The sequence below is a fragment of the Salvelinus alpinus genome, chromosome 9, assembly GCF_045679555.1.
Source record: "Salvelinus alpinus chromosome 9, SLU_Salpinus.1, whole genome shotgun sequence".
Lineage (NCBI taxonomy): Eukaryota > Metazoa > Chordata > Actinopteri > Salmoniformes > Salmonidae > Salvelinus > Salvelinus alpinus.
Genome location: NC_092094.1, coordinates 22,239,015 through 22,263,589, shown reverse-complemented (window position 1 = coordinate 22,263,589; position 24,575 = coordinate 22,239,015). Strand labels below are relative to the sequence as shown.

The following is a 24,575-nucleotide window of genomic DNA, read 5'->3' as shown; positions in this document are numbered from 1 at the left end:
AACCAAGGCTGTTGAGTCTGCCGATAAGAATACGGTGATTGACAGAGTCAAAAGCCTTGGCCAGGTTGATGAAGACGGCTGCACAGTACAGTCTTTTATCGATGGCGGTTATGATATCGTTTAGTACCTTGAACGTGGGTGAGGTGCACCCATGACCAGCTCTGAAACTGGATTGCACAGCGGAGAAGGTATGGTGGGATTCGAAATGGTCAGTGATCTGTTTGTTAACTTGGCTTTCGAAGACTTTGGAAAGGCAGGGCAGGATGGATATAGTTTGGGTCTAGAGTGTCACCCCCTTTGAAGAGGGGGATGACCGCAGCAGCTTACCAATCTTTGGGAACCTCTGAAAATACGAAAGAGAGGTTGAACAGACTAGTAATAGAGGTTGCAACAATGGCGGTGGATAATTTTAGAAAGAGAGGGTCCAGATTGTCTAGCCTCGCTGATTTGTACGGGTCCAGGTTTTGCAGCTTTTTCAGAACAACTGGGTTTGGGTGAAGGAGAAGCTGGGGAGGCTTGGGCAAGTAGCTGCGGGGGGTGTGGCCGGGGTTGGGGTAGCCAGGAGGAAAGCATGGCCAGCCGTAGAGAAATGCTTATTGAAATTCTCGATTATCAAGGAATTATTGGTGGTGACACTGTTTCCTAGCCTCAGTGCAGTGGGCAGCTGGGAGGAGGTGCTCTTATTCTCCATGGACTTTACAGTGTCCCAGAACTTTTTGGAGTTAGAGCTGCAGGATGAAAATTTCTGTTTGAAAAAGCTAGCCTTTGCTTTCCTGACTGACTGTGTGTATTGGTTCCTGACTTCCCTGAAAAGTTGCATATCGCGTGGACTATTCGATGCTAGTGCAGTACACCACAGGATGTTTTTGTGCTGGTCGAGGGCAGTCAGGTCTGGAGTGAACCAAGGGCTATATCTGTTCTTAGTTCTATATTTTTTGAAAGGGGCATGCTTATTTAAGATGGTGAGGAAATTACTTTAATAGAACAACCAGGCATCCTCTACTGACGGGATGAGGTCAATATCCTTCCAGGATATTCGGGCCAGGTCAATTAGAAAGGCCTGTTTGCAGAAGTGTTTTAGGGAGCGTTTGACAGTGAACGGATGCAGGCAATGAGGCAGTGATCGCTGAGATCCTGATTGAAAACAGCAGAGGTGTATTTGGAGGCCAAGTTGGTCAGGATAATATCTATAAGGGTGCCCATGTTTACAGATTCAGGGTTGTACCTGGTGGGTTCCTTGATAAGTTGTGTGAGATTGAGGGCATCTAGCTTAGATTGTAGGACGGCCGGGGTGTTAAGCATATCCCAGTTTAGGTCACCTAGCAGAATGAACTCTGAAGATAGATGAGGGGCAATCAGTTCACATATGGTGTCCAGGGCACAGCTGGGAGCTGAGGGGGGTCTATAACAGGCGGCAACAGTGAGAGACTTATTTCTGGAGAGATTCATTTTTAAAATTAGAAGCTCGAACTGTTTGGGCATAGACCTGGAAAGTATGACAGAACTTTGCAGGCTATCTCTGCAGTAGATTGCAACTCCTCCCCCTTTGGCAGTTCTATCTTGACCGAAAATGTTGTAGTTGGGGATGGAAATCTCAGAATTGTTGGTGGCATTCCTAAACCAGGATTCAGACATGGCAAGGATATCAGGGTTGGCTAAAGCAGTGAGTAAAACAAACTTAGGGAGGAGGCTTCTGATGTTAACATGCATGAAACCAAGGCTTTTACGGTTACAGAAGTCAACAAATGAGAGCGCCTGAGGACACACAGGGCCTGGGTTAACCTCTACATCACCCGAGGAACAGAGGAGGAGTAGGATGAGGGTATGTCTAAAGGCTACAAAACTGGTCGTCTAGTGCGTTGGGAACAGAGAATAAAAGGAGCAGATTTCTGGGCGTGGTAGAATAGATTCAGGGTATAATGTACAGACAGGGGTATGGTAGGGTGCGGGTACAGTGGACGTGAACCTAGGCATTGAGTGACGATGAGAGAGATTGCGTCTCTGGAGGCACTGGTTATGCTAGGTGAGGTCAACGCATGTGTGGGAGGTGGGACAAAATTGGTATCTGAGGCATGTTGAGTGGGGCTAGGGGCTCTGCAGTAAAATAAAACAATGATACCTACCCTAAACAACAGTATACAAGGCATGTTGACATTAGAGAGAGACATAAAGCGAGGCATAAAGCAATCACAGGTGTTGATTGGGAGAGCTTGCTAAGACAACAACGGGTAAGACCACAACAGATAATCAGCTAAGACAACAACAACAGGTAAAATGGCGATGAATGGGCAGAGAGGGTCAGTTAACTACACACAGGGCCTGAGTTCGAGGCTGGGGCCGACAGATAAACAAAATAAACAAAATGGAGTACCGTGATTAATGAACAGTCCAGCAGGCATCAGCTATGTAGCCAGGTGATCATAGGGTCCAGTGAACAGAAATAGATGAAACAGGGAAGCCGTTAGGTAGTTGTTGCTACGCTAGCAAGTGGGAGACACAGCGTTCATAAAGATAGCAGGCCGGGGCTAGCAGAAGCGTCTTCACCGACATCCGGCAAAGGCCGGTTGAGGGCACAACGGACGGAATTATGTCTGCAGACCAGTCGTGATGGATCGGCGGGGCTCCGTGTCGACAAAGGGTCCAGGCCAATTGGCAAAAGAGGTATTGTAGCTGGAGTAATTTTGTTTGCTAGCCGGAAGATGTGCCTGGCTCGAGGCTAACTGTTGCTAGCTTCGGGACAAGGGCGTTAGCCACTATTGCCACTCGGTAGCAGCTAGCTAGCTGCGATCATCCGATGCAAAGGTCCAGAGCTTACGGCAGGAATCCGGTGATGTAGTGGCTTCTAGACGTGTTAGTGAAGAGTTCGGGATGCATCAGCTGTGTAGCCGAGTGATCATAGGGTCCACTGAGCAGGCCGGGAGATGAGCCTGGTTCAAGGCTAGCTTCGGGGCTAGGCCACTCGGTAGCAGCTACCTAGCTGCGATGATCTGGAGTAATGGTCCAGAGCTTACGGCAGGAATCTGGTGATGTAATGGAGAAAAGCAGTGTGTGGATGCATAGGGTATATGTTGGGCGGGAATGAATGAGAATGGATGAGTAAATCGATGGGTGTAAGGGTGTCTGAGAGTTAGGGAGGGTGGGAAAAGATGGGAGGTTGGGACAAGCTTTACTTGGGTGGGTAAGGTTGGGAAAGGATGGGAGGTAGGGACAAGCTTAGCCTGGGTGGGAAAGGATGGGCAAGGATGGGTGGTAGGGACAAGCTTAGCTTGGGTGGGCAAGTATGGGAGGTTGGGACAAGCTTATCTTGGGTGGGGTGAAGGGGGGAGAAAACAGGAAGGGGGAGGTAGAGATGGTACAATATAGTACAATGTAGTTCTTAGTTCTGGACAGATTAGGAGAAGATGTTGAATCCTTATTATTCCTTTTTTGTCAGTATAGCTAAGATATAATGGTGGTTATTGGTAAGAGGGGAGAGGGGCTCTATCCGAGGGACTGGGACGGGGAGACTGGGAGGGCATCAGACACTTTTCTGAGATGTGTGTGGGGCCTCCACTCATTTCACTTCAGTCTCTCGGTGGACCCACTCTCCCCAAGTAGACCCCCACCAGCCACTATATTTTCATTTAATTTACAAGGTAATACAAACTGACCACAATACTTAAATGGCAGGATATCTCCAATGTATGTACAAAGAAATAATCCACAGGCTTTTGGTACATCAGGAGAGGAGTTGGAGTTTAAAAGCCCTAAAAGGCTATAACAAAAAAGTTATTTGCTTTGTGACTTTTGTGTATTCTCTGTTAAATGTCTGCTCAGCCCACATGCTCACACACTCTATATGCACTATATATACAGAAGTATGTGGACACCCCTTCAATTAGTGGAATCGGCTATAAAATCAAGCACACAGCCATGCAATTTCCATAGACAAACATTAGCAGTAGAATGGCCTTACTGAAGAGCTCAGTGACTTTCACCATCATAGGAAGCAACGTCAGCACAAGAACTGTTTGTCGGGAGATTCATGAAAAGGGTTCCCATGGTTCGAACAGCCGCACACAAGCCTAAGATCACCATGCGCAATGCCAAGCGTTGGCTGGAGTGGTGTAAAGCTTGCCACGATTGGACTCTGGAGCAGCGGAAACGCATTCTCTGGACAGATGAATCACGCTTCACAATCTGGCAGTCCGACGGACGAATCTGGATTTGGCGGATGCCAGGAGAACGCTACCTGCCCGAATGCATAGTGCCAACTGTGAAGTTTGGTGGAGGAGGAATAATGGTCTGGAGCTGCTTTTAATTCTAGACAATTCTGTGCTTCCAAATTTGTGGCAACAGTTTGGGGAAGGCCCTTTCCTGTTTCAGCATGACAATGCCCCTGTGCACAAAGCAAGGTCCATACATGTCTATTTTCAAATGATGAAGCTAAGAACATTAAACACTTCATAGTTAAGAACAGTACAACACTGTGGAAGAAAATTTTACTTATTTTACAAGAACCAATACCACTCCATAAAACACACAACACTAAGGAACAATCCTAGATCCTAGATAGATAGATAGCTTTTCAGAATTCACAGATAAATTGGTTTACATGGCAAACTTAAGGCATAGAAACTGTAAATGACTTGGAAATCAATGTATTTCCATGACAGAATAAAAAGCAATTTTGGACTGACCAATGTAGATATTTGCAAATACTTACAAGTTTCATATCAAGAAATTCCGAATTTGGGAATCATCTGTCTGCTTACACCAGGCATTCCACTGATTTCAAAACTCGGTCAACTTCTTACGTGACAACAGCACTATTGATCACCGTTTCTTCTGATGACAGTGATTTTTACGTAAGTCATTCATTTGTCTGATTCATTTTCAGAGTCAGAGAGAGTCAGCATGGCATGATCATCCTCCAGGAAGTAGTCCATCACAACTGTTCCCGCTGATCTTTGTTGATAGCGCTATTAATTTCAAGGCAGCAATACAACACTTTTTCAGTTCTTCATGATATCTTTCAAAAAAAGCCTCGGTAGAAAGGATTTTCCACGCATACTGAGCAGCTCATGTTATAGACGGAAACATGCTACATGGGAGACCAATCCGATCTCCTCTCTCGGCCCGTCCAGCCCATACATTATCACAACCAATCATGGCTAGTGGGAAGGTTCCTGTATTTTTCTGTGGCTAAACCGACTAGGCTCTTAATTTAACAATTGTATTGGTATTTACAGATGGCATACAAGTTTGTTATTGAGGCACAAGAAAGTTCACATGTTCCAGAAGCATTTCTGACAAAAAACACATTTTGATATATATTTGTTTTTATTCAAATGCCTCTCCTGTGAAGTAGTGATGTCCGACATACTCCTAGCTTCGTGAAACGGGTTGCAAATGCTTTACTGTCTATATGTTGAAAGTGTGTGGGGGACGATGAGAAACAAAATGGTGCAGTTTGAGGCCATGTGGCAGAGAGTGATGCGGGCGGTGGAGATGGGGGTGTGAGCAGGTGGGTCTTGGCAGGGGTGATGTTGTGGATGTTTGTAAGCGTCTGTATGTTGTTGTTTGTATGTGTATGTTTTGTATTGTTTAAAAATATATAAAAAATCATTAAAAAATGAAATTGTATCTGCTTGCAAACGTGTTCAAAGGATCCACATGGTTCTCTCCAAGAGGAAACCCACACCTCCACTGAAACAAGGTTCAAGGAGGCAGAAAGCGTTGAATGCTTGACAGATGGAATTCATTAGGTTTTGTTGATGTGTGTTTGTGCATGTGTAGATAGTTGCCTTTGCGTGTGTTTGTGTGAGATCTAAATGGAAGTTTATATCTGATATACGTGTTATTGTAAGAGAACTACAAAATCTTGTCCTTGTACTGGGACGTATAGACTACAGCGATGCATCGTTTGAGGCATATTTATGTCTCTGTCGTATGGTATGTTTCTTTGTGTGTGTGCTTGCATGGATGCGTGTGTCGTGCGCATGCATTTGTGTGTGCATACATGTGTGTGTTCTTGCATGTAAGTATGTGTGTGCTTATGTGTGCATGTGTATGTACTGTATGTGCGTGTTTACAATATGTGTCTGTCTGATAGCATGTTGACATGCTCTCTCCCCAGACCATGTTCTATATAAGCAATAAGGCCCGAGTGATTGTGGTATTTGGCCAATATACCACGGTACGGGTTGTTCTTACGCACAACGCAATGTGGAGTGCCTGGATACAGCCCTTAGCCGTGGTATATTGGCCATATACCACAAACCCCCAAGGTGCCTTATTACTATTATAAACTGGTTACCAACATAATTAGAGCAGTAAAAATAAATGTGTTGTTATACCCGTTGTATACGGTCTGATATACCACAGATTTCGGACAATCAGCATTCAGGGCCCGAACCATCCAGTTTATAATACTAATAGAAGCATACATGTGCATGTGTTGGTCTTTTCTCCCAGGTCCTGTGTGATCTCACTTCAGAGTGGTTGTAGCCTCCAACTTCCAACACGTCCCTGTGGCTGCTATACAGTACTAACCCATTAAAGACTTGTGGTCGGTGGCCGTCTTAGACCGTACTGTGGTTGCTGGGTATCCCAGACCAAGCCCATACTCAAGCACTTGTACAGTCATCCCAGGCATGTGTACTCCGCCTCTCATCTAACTCACATACAACTCTAGACATTTCACTCACAGTTGTATTTGTACCACTGAAAATTGGCCTACAAATGTCAATGCATACGAGGAAATAAAGCTGTTATACAATGTACCGTATGTTATATTCTCTCTTCTTTCTCTGCATTTCTGCATCACTGTTTCTCAGGCTAGCTCCATCATGTCTGATTCCTCTCTCTGTATACATATGGCCACCATCTGGTCTGGCAGGGGGATGTCAGAGCCCAAAGTGAGCCAGCTCCCTCAAAAGACTATGTGCAGTATCAGGGTTAACCCCTTACAGGCACACCTGGTACAGTACATGGTGCAGTACACTCTGCAAAGAAAGAAAGGTACAATAGGAAAGACTCTCTCTCTTTTTCCTTATCTCTTTTCTCTATCTTTCTCTCTACCATATTCTTGTTTTTACATACAGACATTTCTTTTTCTCTTTTCTTATTTGATTCAAGTCACATGCCTCTGGTCTAAGTTGTATTATTCATCTCTAAATCCCCTAGAACAGTGAATAAAGTACACAGAGGACAGAGTGACTTAGCAGACAGACGGACTGCTATATTTCAGTGTCGTCCCTGCTCTGTGAGAAACCCAGGGAAACTAGTCCCATGGAGCTGCAGAGTTTTCTGGGGAAGAACCAGGCTCTAGTGCGTCCCTCGAAAATAGATTTAAGTGCAGGGTAAAGCCACATCGAGGTCACAACTCCTACAGTCAAGCCTGGGGAAGTCAGAGAGGCAGAGCCTGCCTCTCCAAGCAGGGCTGGTCCTGCATGCTAGGCATTCAGCCCTACAGACAGGGGGTGGCAGAGATAGACAGTCTATAGTAACCCTGCTTTGTTCCCTCTTTTCTCCCTACATAGCTCCTCTAATAGGCCTAAATAGTAGCTCAGATGGATTTGTGTGCTCATATGTCAACATTTATAAGTAAAGCAGTTATTTGATAATCAATGTTTCAACAGCAAAGTAAACAGTAATTGTTTTTTTTACATGTAAAATAACTGTAACTACTATGTTCTCCCTGTGGCAGTAGAATGGAGTCAGTGTTCCAAACCATTGCTTTTAATGTCCCAGGTCTTTTCTTTGAGGCTGTATGACACTGTCCACTTTAGAACGACCCTATTATTGAGTACTAAGCATTCATTATAGAGAGTGATCTGAATGGGGGGCTCCTCCTGTATACAACCAATTAGTCATCATTCAGTGATGAGTGGCTTGCCTGGAGGATCTCTCTCTCTCGCTCTCTCTCTCCTTCTCTCTCTCCTTCTCTCTTTTTCTATCTCTCTCTCTCTCTCTCTCTCTCTTTCTCTCTCTCTCTTTCTCTCTTTCTCTCTTTCTCTCATTCTCTCTTTCTCTCTTTCTCTCTTTCTCTCTTTCTCTCTTTCTCTCATGCATTTAAACCTCATGACTGAATAGCACTAGCTGTCACTTAGCCCAGGTAGTTAAATAGATTCAAAGTCTGAAATGTATTATTCAAAAGACACAATGGCTACTGGATCCCACCACTGCCACCATATGTCAGACAGGCCTCTGTCATTGCAAAAACATTTATTCTGTCACATGCATTTTTGATAACAACAACATCAGAAAATAATTTCATCATCTAAATTAATAATCTAATCTCTGGTGGCTGAATATTGCCAGGTTTGAACCACAGCACAGTGACAGGGACATAATCAGGAGAGGAGTCCAGGCTTGGCTTTTTTGTCACGCACAGAGAGAGTGGTTACTGTACTTTGGTTGTGGCTGGAGTGTGTGTAAGAATGTCTTGCTCCCAGACAAGCTAAACACCTTCTTCACCCGCTTTGAGGATAACACAGTGCCATCGACGCGGCACCCTCCCAAGAACTGTGGGCTCTCGTTCTCGTTGGCCGACGTGAGTAAGAAATTTAAGCGTGTTAACCCTCGCAAGGCTGATGGCCCACATGTCATCTCTAGCCGAGTCCTCAGAGCATGCACAGAGCAGCTGACTGGAGTGTTTATGGACATATTCAATCTCTCCCTATCCCAGTCTGCTTTCCCCACATGCTTCAAGATGGCCACCATTGTTCATGTACCCAAGAAAGAAAAGGTAACCTAACTAAATTACTATTGCCCCGTAGCACTCACTTCTGTCATCATGAAGTGCTTTGAGAGGCTAGTTAAGGACCATATCACCTTTATCTTACCTGACACCCTAGACCCACTTAAATTTGCTTACCGGCCCAATGGATCAACAGACGATACAATCGCCATTGCGCTGCACACTGCCCTATCCCACCTGGACATGAGGAATACCTGTGTAAGAATGCTGTTCATTGACTACAGCTTGACTACAGCTCAACACCATAGTACCCTTCAAGCTCCTCATCAAGCTCGGGGCCCTGGGTCTGAACCCCGCCCTGTGCAACTGGGTCCTGGACTTCCTGACAGGTCGCCCCCAGGTGCCAGGTGGTGAAGGTGGGAAACAACACCTCCACTTCACTGATCCTCAACACTGGGGCCCCACAAGGGTGCGTACTTAGCCCCCTCCTGTACTCCCTGTTCACCCATGACTGCGTGGCCCCGCACACCGCCAATTCAATCATCAAGTTTGCAGACGACACAAACATAGCAGGCCTGATTACCAACAATGACGAGACAGCCTACAGGGAGGAGGTGAGGGCCGTGGCGGAGTGGTGCCAGGAAAATAACCTCTCCCTCAATGTCAACAAAACGAAGGAGCTGATTGTGGACAGTGGGGTGAAGAAGGCGCAACAGCGCCCCTTCAACCTCAGGAGGCTGAAGAAATTTGGCTAGGCCCCTAAGACCCTCACAAACTTTTACAGATGCACCATTGAGAGCATCCTGTCGGGCTGTATCACAGCTTGGTGCGGCAACTGCACCGCCCGCAACTGCCCAACGCATCACCGGGGGCACAATGCCTGCCCTCCAGGACACCTACAGTACCCGATGTCACAGGAAGGCCAAAAAGATCATCAAGGACAACAACCACCTGAACCACTGCCTATTCACCCCGCTACCATCCAGAGGGTGAGGTCAGTACAGGTGCATTAAGCTGGGACCGAGAGACTGAAAAACAGCTTCTATCTCAAGGCCTTCAGACTGTTAAATAGCAATCACTAGCCGGCTACCACCCGGTTACTCAACCCTGCCCTATATACATAGACATGGAATCACTGGTCACTTTAATAATGGAACACTAGTCACTTTATTAATGTTTACATACTGCTTTACTCATCTCATTTGTATATACTGTATTCTATTCTACTGTATTTTAGTCAATGCCACTCCGACATTGCTCGTCCTAATATTTATATATTTCTTCATACCATTATTTTACTTTTAGATTTGTGTATTGTTGTGAATTGTTAGATACTACTGCACTGTTGGTGCTAGGAATACAAGCATTTCACTACACCCGAAATAACATCTGCTAAATATGTGTATGTGACCAATAAAATGTGATTTGATTTGAACTCAAGCAGTTCTTCCCTGAGGGCAGTGGCTTCACTGGCTTGCATTAGAACACAGTGAGTCACCTTGCCCCAGCCAAGCCTGTGAGCAGCCTGCACTTCACTGTCAGCTGGTCTTGCACCATCACTGCATGATTCTGCACCCTGCGTCACAGTAAGGTCAAGGACTGGGAAAGTTAAAGCCAAAAGCTAAAGTGCAAACTTGCAAGGTGTTTTTCAAGCACATACTCTCATTTATAAATCAATTAATACATTTTGAGGACATTGGCAAAATTACAGGCTCGAAAACTGTGAGTGAACCCAATTTTTTCTTCAGGGTCTTGATACGGGTCTTTACTTTGGCCAAGTTTCATAGTAAACAACTCTCTGGCACCCCTTGGAAATCCTGACTTTTCAGTGATCTTCCGCGTAAAGCCTGTCCATCTCCAACAGAACTGTGTTGGTCTGACTGAAGGATGGCCAAGGGATGGAGAGATGACCAGGGGAGCCAAGAGAGAACAGGAAGGAGTCTTACCTCGCCCATCAGTATGAGCCTCTTCTCTCCATCCTCCTTCTCTTCTTCCCTCCTGTCTCAGGTCACACACAGGACTGGCACCCATGGACTAAGTGGATGTTCAGGTCATGGCCTGCATGTTGAGGGCCTCTGTGGCAACTGGCAAGAGGGTGCCTCTGCTGCCAGCCAGCCCAGCTTACCTTTTGGGAAATCAAGGTGACACTTCAGTGTTTTTGTAACTCATAGCATCCCCCTCATAGAGTCCTCCTGATGTCGGCTTTTCTATCTTTGACTATGGCATGATGCTCGATATTTACCTCCAGAATAATGTGGCTGTTATAACGTTCCCCACAAAAATGATGGGTGTTTTCCTAAATCACTGCACATCAAAGGTTGAGGAACACATTTAGCTAGCTGTATAATGGTGTGAAAGTGGTGGCAGGGGAGGGGAGAGATGCCAGGACAGCTCCCCGCTGCTTTAAGTGCTTAAAGCTGGATTTCCTGTAGCGTTGCTCTGTGAGCTGGCAAGATAATAAAGAAGGTGTTTCAGAGAAATCCATATTGTGCCTATGTGCTTGCTGAATATGTGTATGTGACCAAGAAAATGTAATTTGATTTGATTGAGGTAGCCTGGTCTGTGGTCCCGGATCTGCTGTCTTGCCAACACCTACAGTCTTTGTCATGTATTGCACAAACAGATCTGGGACTAGGCTACCTACCTGTAAAAGTCTTCCACCAAGGCATTGGTTGATACTGTACGTTAGGTTTGGCTGGTGCTGTATCAGACATCTGACCCTATCCTACTGAAGCAGATGGTTGGGTCTCATGTCCTTTGTTAGAGGGACATGTGTTTGTACGTGGTCCCCCGTAGTGTACCTAACTGAGGTGTATAATGGGAGGGGTGATGAACACTGAGCAGTGCGCTGTGGCTCTACACCACACAACACCTGTTATCCCTGCGTCACGGCAACCAGTCACCCCCCACTGGCTCTCCGTCTCCATGGTGACTGACTTTCATTACTGTCAATAGTCTGACCATCTTCACCCTGGAGGAGAAAAAAATAGAAAAATATGTTTGGAATCAGAAATTAGCTGAGGTCTCTATTCTATGTGTAACAAATTAGTCTAGTCATGTGTAATTGGTCAGAGGAGGATTACTAAATTCCCTTGAAGCCATTTTTTTCCTTAGAGACTGATGAATAGTGTAAACTGCAAGGCCAGGCAGCAAGTCAATTAAATTAGCTGCATATTGAGGAGGAAGTGTTCAAACCAAAGCTACTTTCCCTTTTCCCTAGGGAGTATAGGGCCATTGGTTATAGCCATTTTGTAATTTGACACACCGCAGGCGTGAGTCGTGGGAAGCGGCAGCAGCACTGCGCTGCTGTGGAAGAATAGGAAATGGGAAGGAAAGCAATCTGCCTCGTCATCCCCTGAGCAGGAGAGAATGACTAATGTAATTTGTGGCTGCAGCTATGATGAAACTGCCTCCATGATATTAGTTTAGGTAGAACACTCCATCTGAGCCAAACTGAAGAGGGATAGGTACAGCATACAAATATGAGCACATACCCTCATTTCTGCAGAGCTAAATAACCATATTTGAAATGAGGAACTAGAATTTAACATGGCCACCTGATGGTTTAAATCTGAATAAAATAACACAATAAGTAGGTGTGGAATCATGTGATAAAGTAAGGTGTCTCACTGCCAAGGGAGATGGCAGTCGAATTGAATATACATAATGGATCGACAACAACAAGAAAGACTAGATTATTCAACTGTTTAGCAACAGTGGACTACAGCTATTTAGCTCACAACAAGCATCTCGTATTGAAACGTGAGTACGGAGACAGGCAGGTAACTATCAGCAGCAGTCTACCCCCTTCCTAAAACAGACTGGCATAAATACCAGTTGGTAACACTGGTAACACTAACTACCTGGCTTGGGTCCTACCCAACTCACTTGTATTTATGAGTTGTATTTACTTGTATTTATCTCTAAAATACATCAAAGTAGCATGGCATTCATAAATTAATCAGCATTTAACCAACAGCCATACAATTCATTAACTAAAAATAATACAGAGCTCTTACATGTATATAATAGCAGATGTTTGGGCATACAGTGGGGCAAAAAAGTATTTAGTCAGCCACCAATTGTGCAAGTTCTCCCACTTAAAAAGATGAGAGAGGCCTGTTTCATCATAGGTACACCTCAACTATGACAGACAAAATTAGAAAAAAAAATCCAGAAAATCACATTGTAGGATTTTTAATTTATTTATTTGCAAATTATGGTGGAAAATAAGTATTTGGTCAATAACAAAAGTTTATCTCAATACTTTGTTATATACCCTTTGTTGGCAATGACAGAGGTCAAACGTTTTCTGTAAGTCTTCACAAGGTTTTCACACACTGTTGCTGGTATTTTGGCCCATTCCTCCATGCAGATCTCCTCTAGAGCAGTGATGTTTTGTGGCTGTTGCTGGGCAACACGGACTTTCAACTCCCTCCAAAGATTTTCTATGGGGTTGAGATCTGGAGACTGGCTAGGCCACTCCAGGACCTTGAAATGCTTCTTACGAAGCCACTCCTTCGTTGCCCGGGCGGTGTGTTTGGGATCATTGTCATGCTGAAAGACCCAGCCACGTTTCATCTTCAATGCCCTTGCTGATGGAAGGAGGTTTTCACTCAAAATCTCACGATACATGGCCCCATTCATTCTTTCCTTTACATGGATCAGTCGTCCTGGTCCCTTTGCAGAAAAACAGCCCCAAAGCATGATGTTTCCACCCCCATGCTTCACAGTAGGTATGGTGTTCTTTGGATGCAACTCAGCATTCTTTGTCCTCCAAACACGATGAGTTGAGTTTTTACCAAAAAGTTATATTTTGGCTTCATCTGACCATATGACATTCTCCCAATCTTCTTCTGGATCATCCAAATGCTCTCTAGCAAACTTCAGATGGGCCTGGACATGTACTGGCTTAAGCAGGGGGACACGTCTGGCACTGCAGGATTTGAGTCCCTGGCGGCGTAGTGTGTTACTGATGGTAGACTTTGTTACTTTGGTCCCAGCTCTCTGCAGGTCATTCACTAGGTCCCCCCGTGTGGTTCTGGGATTTTTGCTCACCGTTCTTGTGATCATTTTGACCCCACGGGGTGAGATCTTGCGTGGAGCCCCAGATCAAGGGAGATTATCAGTGGTCTTGTATGTCTTCCATTTCCTAATAATTGCTCCCACAGTTGATTTCTTCAAACCAAGCTGCTTACCTATTGCAGATTCAGTCTTCCCAGCCTGGTGCAGGTCTACAATTTTGTTTCTGGTGTCCCTTGACAGCTCTTTGGTCTTGGCAATAGTGGAGTTTGGAGTGTGACTGTTTGAGGTTGTGGACAGGTGTCTTTTATACTGATAACAAGTTCAAACAGGTGCCATTAATACAGGTAACGAGTGGAGGACAGAGGAGCCTCTTAAAGAAGAAGTTACAGGTCTGTGAGAGCCAGAAATCTTGCTTGTTTGTAGGTGACCAAATACTTATTTTCCACCATAATTTGCAAATGAATTCATTAAAAATCCTACAATGTGATTTTCTGGATTTTTTTTTCTCATTTTGTCTGTCATAGTTGAAGTGTACCTATGATGAAAATTACAGGCCTCTCTCATCTTTTTAAGTGGGAGAACTTGCACAATTGGTGGCTGACTAAATACTTTTTTGCCCCACTGATACATTCAGCAACAGGTAGAGTTTAATCAATGTCAGGAAAACACTGGAAAGGCGGCACTAAGCCGCATCATCACAAATCATATATATATATATTCGTTTTTTTCTCTAAGCAATAATACTCTATGAAACACAGGCAGTCAAATGGGACATTTCTGAAATTGAGGGGATGAAGTATCCTCTCCCTGTTCCAATGCCTCAACTTGTAAACAGCAAACGATTACACCCTAGCTCAGCGACAAAGACTGCCAGGCGTTGTTCCTCACACACAGTGATTGCTTGTGTAGACAGAAACACAATACAGTATACTCCTCAATGTCCCCTCTACGAATATGGCTGACAATGAGCTTTAGGGACAAACCATTCACCTGTTGCAGTGCAATACAAACCAACATATCTAATGAACATAAAGCTTTCCTGCAATGGAAAAGTCACTTCTCCTTACTTAAAAAGAACCAACTCATGCTGTATTATGATTATTGTAACTTTTCACTTATTTGACATTTTGTTATCCAGTGAGTCTGGGTCCATCGTGAGTCTGACTACTGTGTTTACACATTGGTTTGTTCTTAACCACCTGTCTCTTTTCTCTCCTCTTCCTCCCTCTCAACCTCCTTTCTCTCTATCTCCCCCCTCTGCCACTTTCCCTACTGCAGGTGTGCTCAGCCTACCAGAGAGCCTGACTCTGCATCGGGACCAGCAGCGGTCAGGGAAAAGTGGGGAGGGCCACTCCTACAGTCAGTCGGAGCTGCGCTCCATAGAGCAGTGCCTGCTAGCCACACGGGTGGGCAGCATCTCAGAACTCAGTGAGTATACTTAGACAGACATACAGTATATATTGTACACTGACACACATATTGGGTTTTTACAATGCCTTTGTACATTGTGTGTGTGTGTGTGTGTGTGTGTGTGTGTGTGTGTGTGTGTGTGTGTGTGTGTGTGTGTGTGTGTGTGTGTGTGTGTGTGTGTGTGTGTGTGTGTGTGTGTGTGTGTGTGTGTGTGTGTGTGTGTGTGTGTGTGTGTGCGTGCGTGCGTGCGTGCGTGCGTGCGTGCGTGCGTGCGTGCGTGCGTGCGTGTGTTAGAGTAAGCCCACTCAGGTCTCTTTTTTACCCCAACAGAGTAATTTCTCCTGAAGCATCCATATGATTTGCCTTCTAAGATGAACATGTACCCCAGAAGTCCAGATAACGAGGTCAATGGCAGAGAATTCCAAATCTATCCATTATTCAAACAATTTAAGTACCGTAGGCATTTGAATGGTCAATACATTTCTAGGAATAGATTTACATATGCTTTAAGGATTAGGACTGCAGAGAGGTATTCTATTTCACCTACAGCCTTTCAGGGAGTTCAAGGATCACTATGAGACATATGTCTTCTTTCCCCATGTTGTCATCTGTTGAAAGTGGAACAACTACTGCAACTGTTCCCCAGATCCTTGCAAGAAACCTGGTAAATTAATATACAGTGCATTCGGAAAGTATTCAGACCCCTTGACTTTTTCCACATTTTGTTACATTACAGCCTTATTCTAAAATGGATTAAATTGTTTTTTCCCCTCATCAATCTACATACAATGCCCCATAATGACAAAGCAAAAGCATTTTTTTTTTGCAAATGTATTTAAAAAAAACTGAAATATCACATATACATAAGTATTCAGACCCTTTACTCACTAATATGTTGAAGCACCTTTGGCAGTGATTACAGCCTCAAGTCTTCTTGGGTATGACGCTACAAGCTTGGCACACCTGTATTTGGGGAGTTTCTCCCATTCTCTGCAGATCCTCTCAAGCTCTGTCAGGTTGGATGGGGAGCATCAGTGCACAGCTATTTTCAGGTTTCTCCAGAGATGTTCCATCGGGTTCAAGTCTGGGCTCTGGCTGGGCCACTCAAAGACATTCAGAGACTTGTCCCGAAGCCACTCCTGCGTTGTCTTGGCTGTGTGCTAAGGGTCGTTGTTTTCATCAAGGATCTCTTTGTACTTTGCTACCGTTTTTCTGACTAGTCTCCCAGTCCCCGCCGCTGAAAAACATCCCCACAGCATGATGCTGCCACCACTATGCTTCACCGTAGGTATCGTGCCAGGTTTCCTTCAGACGTGACGCTTGACATACAGAAAATCTTGTTTCTCATGGTCGGAGAGTCCTTTAGGTGCCTTTTGGCAAACTCCAAGCGGGCTGTCATGTGCCTTTTACCGAGGAGTGGCTTCCGTCTGGCCACTCTACCATAAAGGCCTGATTGGTAGAGTGCTGGAGAGATGGTTGTCCTTCTGGAAGGTTCTCCCCTCTCCACAGAGGAACTCTGGAGCTCTGTCAGACTGACCATCGGGTTCTTGGTCACCTCCCTCCCTCCCCCGATTTCTCAGTTTGGGCAGGCGGCCAGCTCTAGGAAGAGTCTTGGTGGTTCCAAACTCCTTCCATTTAAGAATGGTAGGAGGCCACTGTGTTCTTGGAGACCTTCAATGCTGCAGAAATGTTTTGATACCCTTCCCCAGATCTGTGCCTCGACACAATTCTGTCTCTGAGCTCTACGGACGATTCCTTCGACCTCATGGCTTGGTTTTTGCTTTGACATGCACTGTCAACTGTGGGACCTTATGTAGACAGGTGTGTACCTTTCCAAATCATGTCCAATCAATTGAATTTACCACAGGTGGACTCCAATCAAGTTGTAGAAACATCTCAAGGATGATTAATGGAAACAGGATGAACCTGAGCTCAATTTGAGTCTCATAGCAAAGGGTCTGAATACTTACGTAAATAAGATATTTCAGTTTTTTATTTATAATACATTTGCAAACATGTCTGAAAACCTGTTTTTGCTTTGTCATTACGGGGTATTGTTTGTAGATTGATGATAAAAAAAAAAAAGTACATTAATTTTTGCATAAGACTGTAACGTAACAAAATGTGGAAAAGGGGAAGGGGTCTAAATACTTTCAGAATGCACTGTACATGTATGTTTTTGTGAAAACCTCTTCAACTTGAGAATATGTTGAGCTCTTGTATAATGCTCTTAGGGCCATACACAGTACTGTATCTCTTCCAATGGCATTTCGATAAACTGTAGTCCGTTAAGGCCATTTTTTGGTGAGTGAGTGTGTCCTTCATTTGAAGAGACACCCAGTTCAGTCTGGGAGTGTGGTTGAGTTTGTGTCCTCAGCTCATTTCAGCTGACTAACCAAGAAACGACCTGTGATGTCCAGAAGTGCTGAAACCTCTAGTCTAGTCAGTGTAGATACACAGAGCAATGTCATTCTAAGAACACATGTAGCAACACAGAAAGGCTTTAAAGATGTCTCTTTCAGACGTGAGGTCTCTAATGCTGTCTCTTTCAGACGTGAGGTCTCTAATGCTGTCTCTTTCAGATGTGAGGTCTTTCCTGATGTCTCATTCAGACGTGAGGTCTCTGATGCTGTCTCTTTCAGACGTGAGGTCTTTCCTGAAGTCTCATTCAGACGTGAGGTCTCTAATGCTGTCTCTTTCAGACGTGAGGTCTTCTAATGCTGTCTCTTTCAGACGTGAGGTCTCTAATGCTGTCTCATTCAGACGTGAGGTCTCTAATGCTGTCTCATTCAGACGTGAGGTCTCTAATGCTGTCTCATTCAGATGGGAGGTCTCTAATGCTGTCTCTTTCAGACGTGAGGTCTCTAATGCTGTCTCATTCAGACGTGAGGTCTCTAATGCTGTCTCATTCAGATGTGAGGTCTCTAATGCTGTCTCTTTCAGGCGTGAGGTCTCTGATGCTGTCTCTTTCAGGCGTGAGGTCTCTAATGCTGTCTCATTCAGACGTGAGGTCTCTAATGCTGTCTCATTCAGACGTGAGGTCTCTAATGCTGTCTCATTCAGATGTGAAGTCTCTAATGCTGTCTCTTTCAGGCGTGAGGTCTCTGATGCTGTCTCTTTCAGATGTGAGGTCTCTAATGCTGTCTCTTTCAGATGTGAGGTCTCTAATGCTGTCTCTTTCAGATGTGAGGTCTCTAATGCTGTCTCTTTCAGATGTTATGTCGATATTTGGCCAATGTTATTGCATCTGACACGATGAGCGACCCAAAGCACCCTGTGTGTCCAGCGTCAACACTTATCATCAGAATAAACACTGATCCAATTCTAATCTGGATCAAAATGGAGTCCCAGGCATACAGAGCGCTAAGTTACATCATCAGCGCTCTGTACATGGAATATTTATGGGGTCACTCTGGGACTCATTCAACTGTGTTGACACTGCAAATACAGTGACACAGCTGTAGCGGCCAAGGATACCTCTCGATGCCTCTCGAGCTTATTTCCAAAGGTAATATCAATGCAGGAAGTTTATCTTGTAAATAGATCGGATGACGTGAAAGCATATGTGCAAAGTTCAAACTGCAGAATGAATTATGGAGAAAAGCAGAAACATCAACAATGGACAAGCTATCAGACTGTCATGGAGGGAGAGGGAGAGGATAAAGACAGATGATAAAAAATCTGGCAAAGTTAAATTTAGAGATTTGCATATTCTAGGTATAGTGTTTTTCCAATGGCATTTAGATGTCCATTTTAGAGTTAGCGATTTTTCTGCTCTGTTAGTTGTGTCATTTATTTTGTGTTAAATGCCATATAAGCATATTTGAAACAGCAGTCTGTCAAAGTCCCCACAAAACGAGCTGTCATCTCTGACATGTTTCAACAATACCTCAGAGAATCATCATCAGTCAGTCAGAGATTAAATTAGGTAAAATCTTCCTCTGAAGTAGAGAGAAATTGATCATGTAATTATGTACATTTAACAACAATGGCCTCATCCTATTCTTGGAAATGTCAATATACTCAGCACAGGCTATTTTCATATGGAAATCTGTAGAAGCAACCACTAGGGGAAAAGTACCTCAGGAAATAATGTCAAAATGATGACCTCCGTGATTGCTTTCTACACCACCAGAAAAACTGTTTTATGTTCATATAATGTGGGGTCCTTATTGGAGCCCATTGTCGGATGTTTAGGAACAAATGAGGTGGTTAATTGATTTTGAACCAGAATCAATTTGGATCAGGACTCAAATCTGAACACAGATCTTATCATCTCCACAGATCTCCCTGTATCATAAAACACACACACACACACACACACACACACACACACACACACACACACACACACACACACACACACACACACACACACACACACACACACACACCACACACGCACACACATTTTACATTTATTTATTGATAATAAACATAGGCAATACATTTTTTAAACAGTTTAACCTGCTATGTTCCTATGCTTCTGTCAGCCTTGGAGAGAAACGTCCTGGACCTACACAGGCCACTCACAATTAAACACTATCATGGCTGATTGGCAGCAAATCAAAGTACAAATAGCTCTGACTTCACCTGCACAATTCTGTGCATTACACTACACATTCTCCAACTGCAAAGACCAAATATGATAAGAAGTTGTGTACAAAACATTTCTAATACCGCTTCTACTTTCTGTCTACTGGTAAATGTTGGGTCATGGCTCCTGTGAGATGTACTCCGCTTCTACCCCATTAAACAGTCATTACACATCACGCTCTAATGAACGCTTGGCTGTTATGTGTGCACTGAATAGCTGGTAACTCACCCCTAAGGTGTCAACACTTCTAAATTCCCCTTGTAAATATAAGCGGTGTGAATGTACTCCTGAGAAACAGAACTAGACGAGAACCCAGCTCATTGCAACAGTGAACAGGTTTTAGGAGATTACCTTTTGATAACCATGTAGATCCTGTAGACAAAGCGGATGGTGCCCTGCTGAACACTTTAAAAAGGCATTATAGTTAAGATGCATACCCAAAGACTAGAGCTATGATACCAGTCTGTCTCCTACTTCCCTGCTCACTGTTGCTGGAAAGAATGAGCTAGGTGGGATGAAATTAGCAGTAGCTTGAATCCCATTGATAAACTAATGGCATTGTAGACTAGCTCTTAAATGGCTCTCCTTCTTCCTCGCCACCATTATGAGCTATATTGTCACGTTCTGACCTTAGTTCCTTTTTTATGTCTTTATTTTGGTTTGGTCAGGGCGTGAGTTGGGGTGGGCATTCTATGTTGTTTTTCTATGTTTGTATTTCTGTGTTTGGCCTGGTATGGTTCTCAATTAGAGGCAGCTGTCGATCGTTGTCTCTGATTGAGAATCATACTTAGGTAGCCTGTTTTCCCACTATGGGTTGTGGGTAGTTGTTTTCTGTGTCTGTGTTTTACCATACAGAACTGTTTCAGTCTCGGTCATTCTCATTTTGTTTTGTCATTCAGTGTTCAGTTGGTTTTCATTCAAATGGACACTTACCACGCTGCACATTGGTCCGATCTTTCATACTCGTCATTAGACGAGGACGAGTACCGTTACATATATGGCTAACACAAAGTACTGTCCAGTCCAGTATCCATGGTGACAGGACAGCTTTTATTAGAGGACATGACAGCTAGCCGTTTCCTATTCCTGCCTATTATATATCCATCTGTAACATATCAGTGGTTGTTTTCTGTACTTCAGAAGAAACTCATTGTCTTTGTGTAGAGAAAGGCACAGTTCTGTGGCCGAGAGTGTTGCTGTTGGCTTGTTGTGTATAGTTATCTCACTCCTCAGCCCTACGGCTGCCTGCCTGCCTGCCTGCCTGCCTGCCTGCCTGCATGCCTGCATGCCTGCCCGCCACCCAACTCCAGGAAATGTCACAGGCCAACATCAATAAGAGATGAGGATGGATGTTAGACCATCACGCTGAGCTGCCTGCCTCAGTCCCCCCTCCCCCTCATTCCACTGCTTAATTAGGGCACTATTACACTGTCATCACACTGTATTGTACTCCCTTTGGTACAATTAGTGTAGGGGGGGTGTAGTGTGTGGGTGTGCAGTGTGTGTGCGTGCGGTTGTGCTGCTAGCATGTCAAGGCTATAGGGTCTCAATTATACATCTGAATTGCCAGTGTGTGGTGGTTGTTGTTTGTTTTCATCAGATCCACTAGCCCACTCTGTTCTTTGCATTGCATCATACTGTTCCATACAATGCTGCACTGTTTCTCTTATCAGTCGAGCACTGACATCTCCCAGGTCTGCTGTCTGAAAGATAGACTGTTGATTCCAAGCATCCAATTCCCCCCTTTAAGTCATGCTTCCACATGTGCCCTTCTCTCATTGTCAAGGCAAAAACAAAATCTTGACAACAGGCAAGCCACACAATTATGATGCTAAACAAACCATTTGTCTCTTTGAATGACAGTCCCCATAGACTCATCCCTTTATTGGTACGACTGCTTGCTGTTGCGTTTCCACTGAATGAGTTTGGTGAGAAATAGATCCCTCTTAAATACCACTGTTTAGTCTTTAATTGAATGCAATGTGTTGTGATTGTGAAACAGACCCCTACAGTATGTGTGAATGTGAAACCAATGGAACGTGCCATTACACTATAACTCTATTACTTGACTGACAGACTAGCACCATGTCAACCTATATCAGGACGATATATATGTGTGTTTATTTGGATCCCCATCAGCAGCTACTCTTCCTGGGGTCCACAAAAAACACAAAACATGACAAGTAACAAAACACTGATACACTGATAGACAAGGACAGTCACACAAATTTAACGTACAACGATATACAAACAATACAACAACAAAAAATGATGTGTTAGATGCATAATAATGTTATATAAACAATGTGTTTTTCTGTTGTATGCACATTAACAAAAGTGTACGGACTGATAGGGCCCAGGACTCTCAGAATGTCATGCTATGATAGAGACGCAGAACAATCTGCAGTATGTTTCTAATGTATAGTAATGGTGTCATATCGACAAGATGTGCTTTTCTGCTCTATATAGTAGAAATAGGGTGAGTACTGGTACTCGTTGTGTCTATGAGATAGCATAAATAGTGCAGCCTTTTGAAAAACCCTCATGTACAGTTTTACTGTGTCTCAGTGGGATTCTAGTTGGGCCCAGCTGTCTCGTTGTCTGGCTTCCAGGTCTGCAAGGCATTTGAAGGCAATATGTCCTGTCCCTTTCAGCTCAGTAAAAATTTTGTGGAAAACAGTTTTTGCCATGCCATTTGAAGCATCTGGAGAATATTCACATTTTATGAGGAAATCCTTTTAAGCAGAGAGTTTGAGTGAAACCGCATGACCTAAAAGTACTGGAGGATTATGCAGAGCATGAGGAAATAGCAAGGAGAATATTATGTTCCTAAATATTCATATTTCATAAAAAACAGTTGTGGCTATGCTTTTACTCGGCGGAAGCTCCTTTAGAGAGGATGGTGATGAACCCCTGTCTGTCTGTCTGTCTGTCTGTCTGTCTGTCTGTCTGTCTGTCTGTCTGTCTGTCTGTCTGTCTGTCTGTCTGTCTGTCTGTCTGTCTGTCTGTCTGTCTGTATATATATATATATATATATATATATATATATATATATATATATATATATATATATATATATATATATATATATATCTATCTATCTATCTATCTATCTATCTATCTATCTATCTATCTATCTATCTATCTATCTATCTATCTATCTGTCTGTCTGTCTGTCTGTCTGTCTGTCTGTCTGTCTGTCTGTCTGTCTGTCTGTCTGTCTGTCTGTCTGTCTGTCTGTCTGTCTGTCTGTCTGTCTGTCTGTCTGTCTGTCTGCCTGCCTGCCTGCCTGCCTGCCTGCCTGCCTGCCTGCCTGCCTGCCTGCCTGCCTGCCTGCCTGCCTGCCTGCCTGCCTGCCTGTCTGTCTGTCTGTCTGTCTGTCTGTCTCTTCACCATGGGGTCTAGATATTCTCTATATTATCTATCTCCCCTGACAGTGTGCGTGTGTACACGTTTGTGTGCGTGTGTGTACGCATGCGTGTGAAAACAAGAGGATATTCCCTCCATTTCTCTATGACCTTCTTATTGTCCAGCTCCTGACTTTATTGTGGATGTGTGTGTAACCCCACCCCTCTTTTCATTGTGTTCTGCAGGTGACCTGGTCTCCCGGGCCATGCACCACCTCCAGCCGCTGCATGTGAAGAACCATAGCAACGGGACGCCCATCCACCAGAAGAGCAGCCCAGTACACTGGGAGCCTGAGGCGCTCTACACTCTCTGCTACTTCATGCACTGTCCCCAGGTGGAATGGGAGAACCCCAACGTAGAACCCTCTAAGGTTACCCTGCAGACAGAGAGGTAACACACACCTCAAATGAGACTGTTATATATATAGTAAATCTCTACATTGACGGTGTAGATAGACAGTTATGATTCACAGCTCAGGAGATTCTCTGTCCTGTACTGAACCTCCACATTCATCTCTTGATCAGATAGGTATTGACACAAATATCATGGTAGTACTTTAATTCTATGGTGAACCAAAGCCATTCTGAAGTATGTCAGACAAATCTGTATTCAGTTTTAACAGTGAACCTCCAAAGTCTCCCCCACATCCCTAAACCAGATGTTTTCCTGTCGAGGAATAATATTTCCATTGGTTCAATGGAAATGGAGTCAATTGACAGCTTGTTAAGGCATAGTAAGCCCTAACAATCACCTGTGTGGGAAAACAGCAGGAAATTACTTTTGAAACAGACTCATATCCACACATGCACAGTCAAAGTTGATGGCTTTGATTCAGTCGGTGTCACTAACATAGTCATTACAGTTCAATACAAGTTAGAGGCTGTATGGAGTCCATGTTTTAGAATGTATGGAGTCCATGTTTTAGAATGTATGGAGTCCATGTTTTAGAATGTATGAAGTCCATGTTTTAGAGTGTATGAAGTCCATGTTTTAGTGTGTATGAAGTCCATGTTTTAGTGTGTATGAAGTCCATGTTTTAGAATGTATGAAGTCCATGTTTTAGAATGTATGAAGTCCATGTTTTAGAATGTATGAAGTCCATGTTTTAGAATGTATGAAGTCCATGTTTTAGAATGTATAAAGTCCATGTTTTAGAATGTATGAAGTCCATGTTTTAGTGTGTATGAAGTCCATGTTTTAGTGTGTATGAAGTCCATGTTTTAGAATGTATGGAGTCCATGTTTTAGAATGTATGAAGTCCATGTTTTAGAATGTATGAAGTCCATGTTTTAGAATGTATGAAGTCCATGTTTTAGAATGTATGAAGTCCATGTTTTAGTGTGTATGAAGTCCATGTTTTAGTGTGTATGAAGTCCATGTTTTAGTGTGTATGAAGTCCATGTTTTAGTGTGTATGAAGTCCATGTTTTAGTGTGTATGAAGTCCATGTTTT

The 24,575-nt window shown here is 43.8% G+C and overlaps 1 protein-coding gene across 2 annotated transcripts in view; it reads left to right on the top strand.

Annotated features, from left to right (window-relative positions):
- LOC139583975 (ankyrin repeat and BTB/POZ domain-containing protein 3-B-like) overlaps window positions 1–24,575 on the top strand; it is a 117,560-nt gene that overhangs the window by 69,354 nt on the left and 23,631 nt on the right. For both annotated transcript variants that reach the window (XM_071415464.1, XM_071415463.1), the window contains exons 2-3: window positions 14,987–15,136; window positions 23,309–23,513. In XM_071415464.1, coding sequence (XP_071271565.1) covers window positions 14,987–15,136; window positions 23,309–23,513 — 355 coding nt within the window. The remainder of the gene's footprint in view (window positions 1–14,986; window positions 15,137–23,308; window positions 23,514–24,575) is intronic.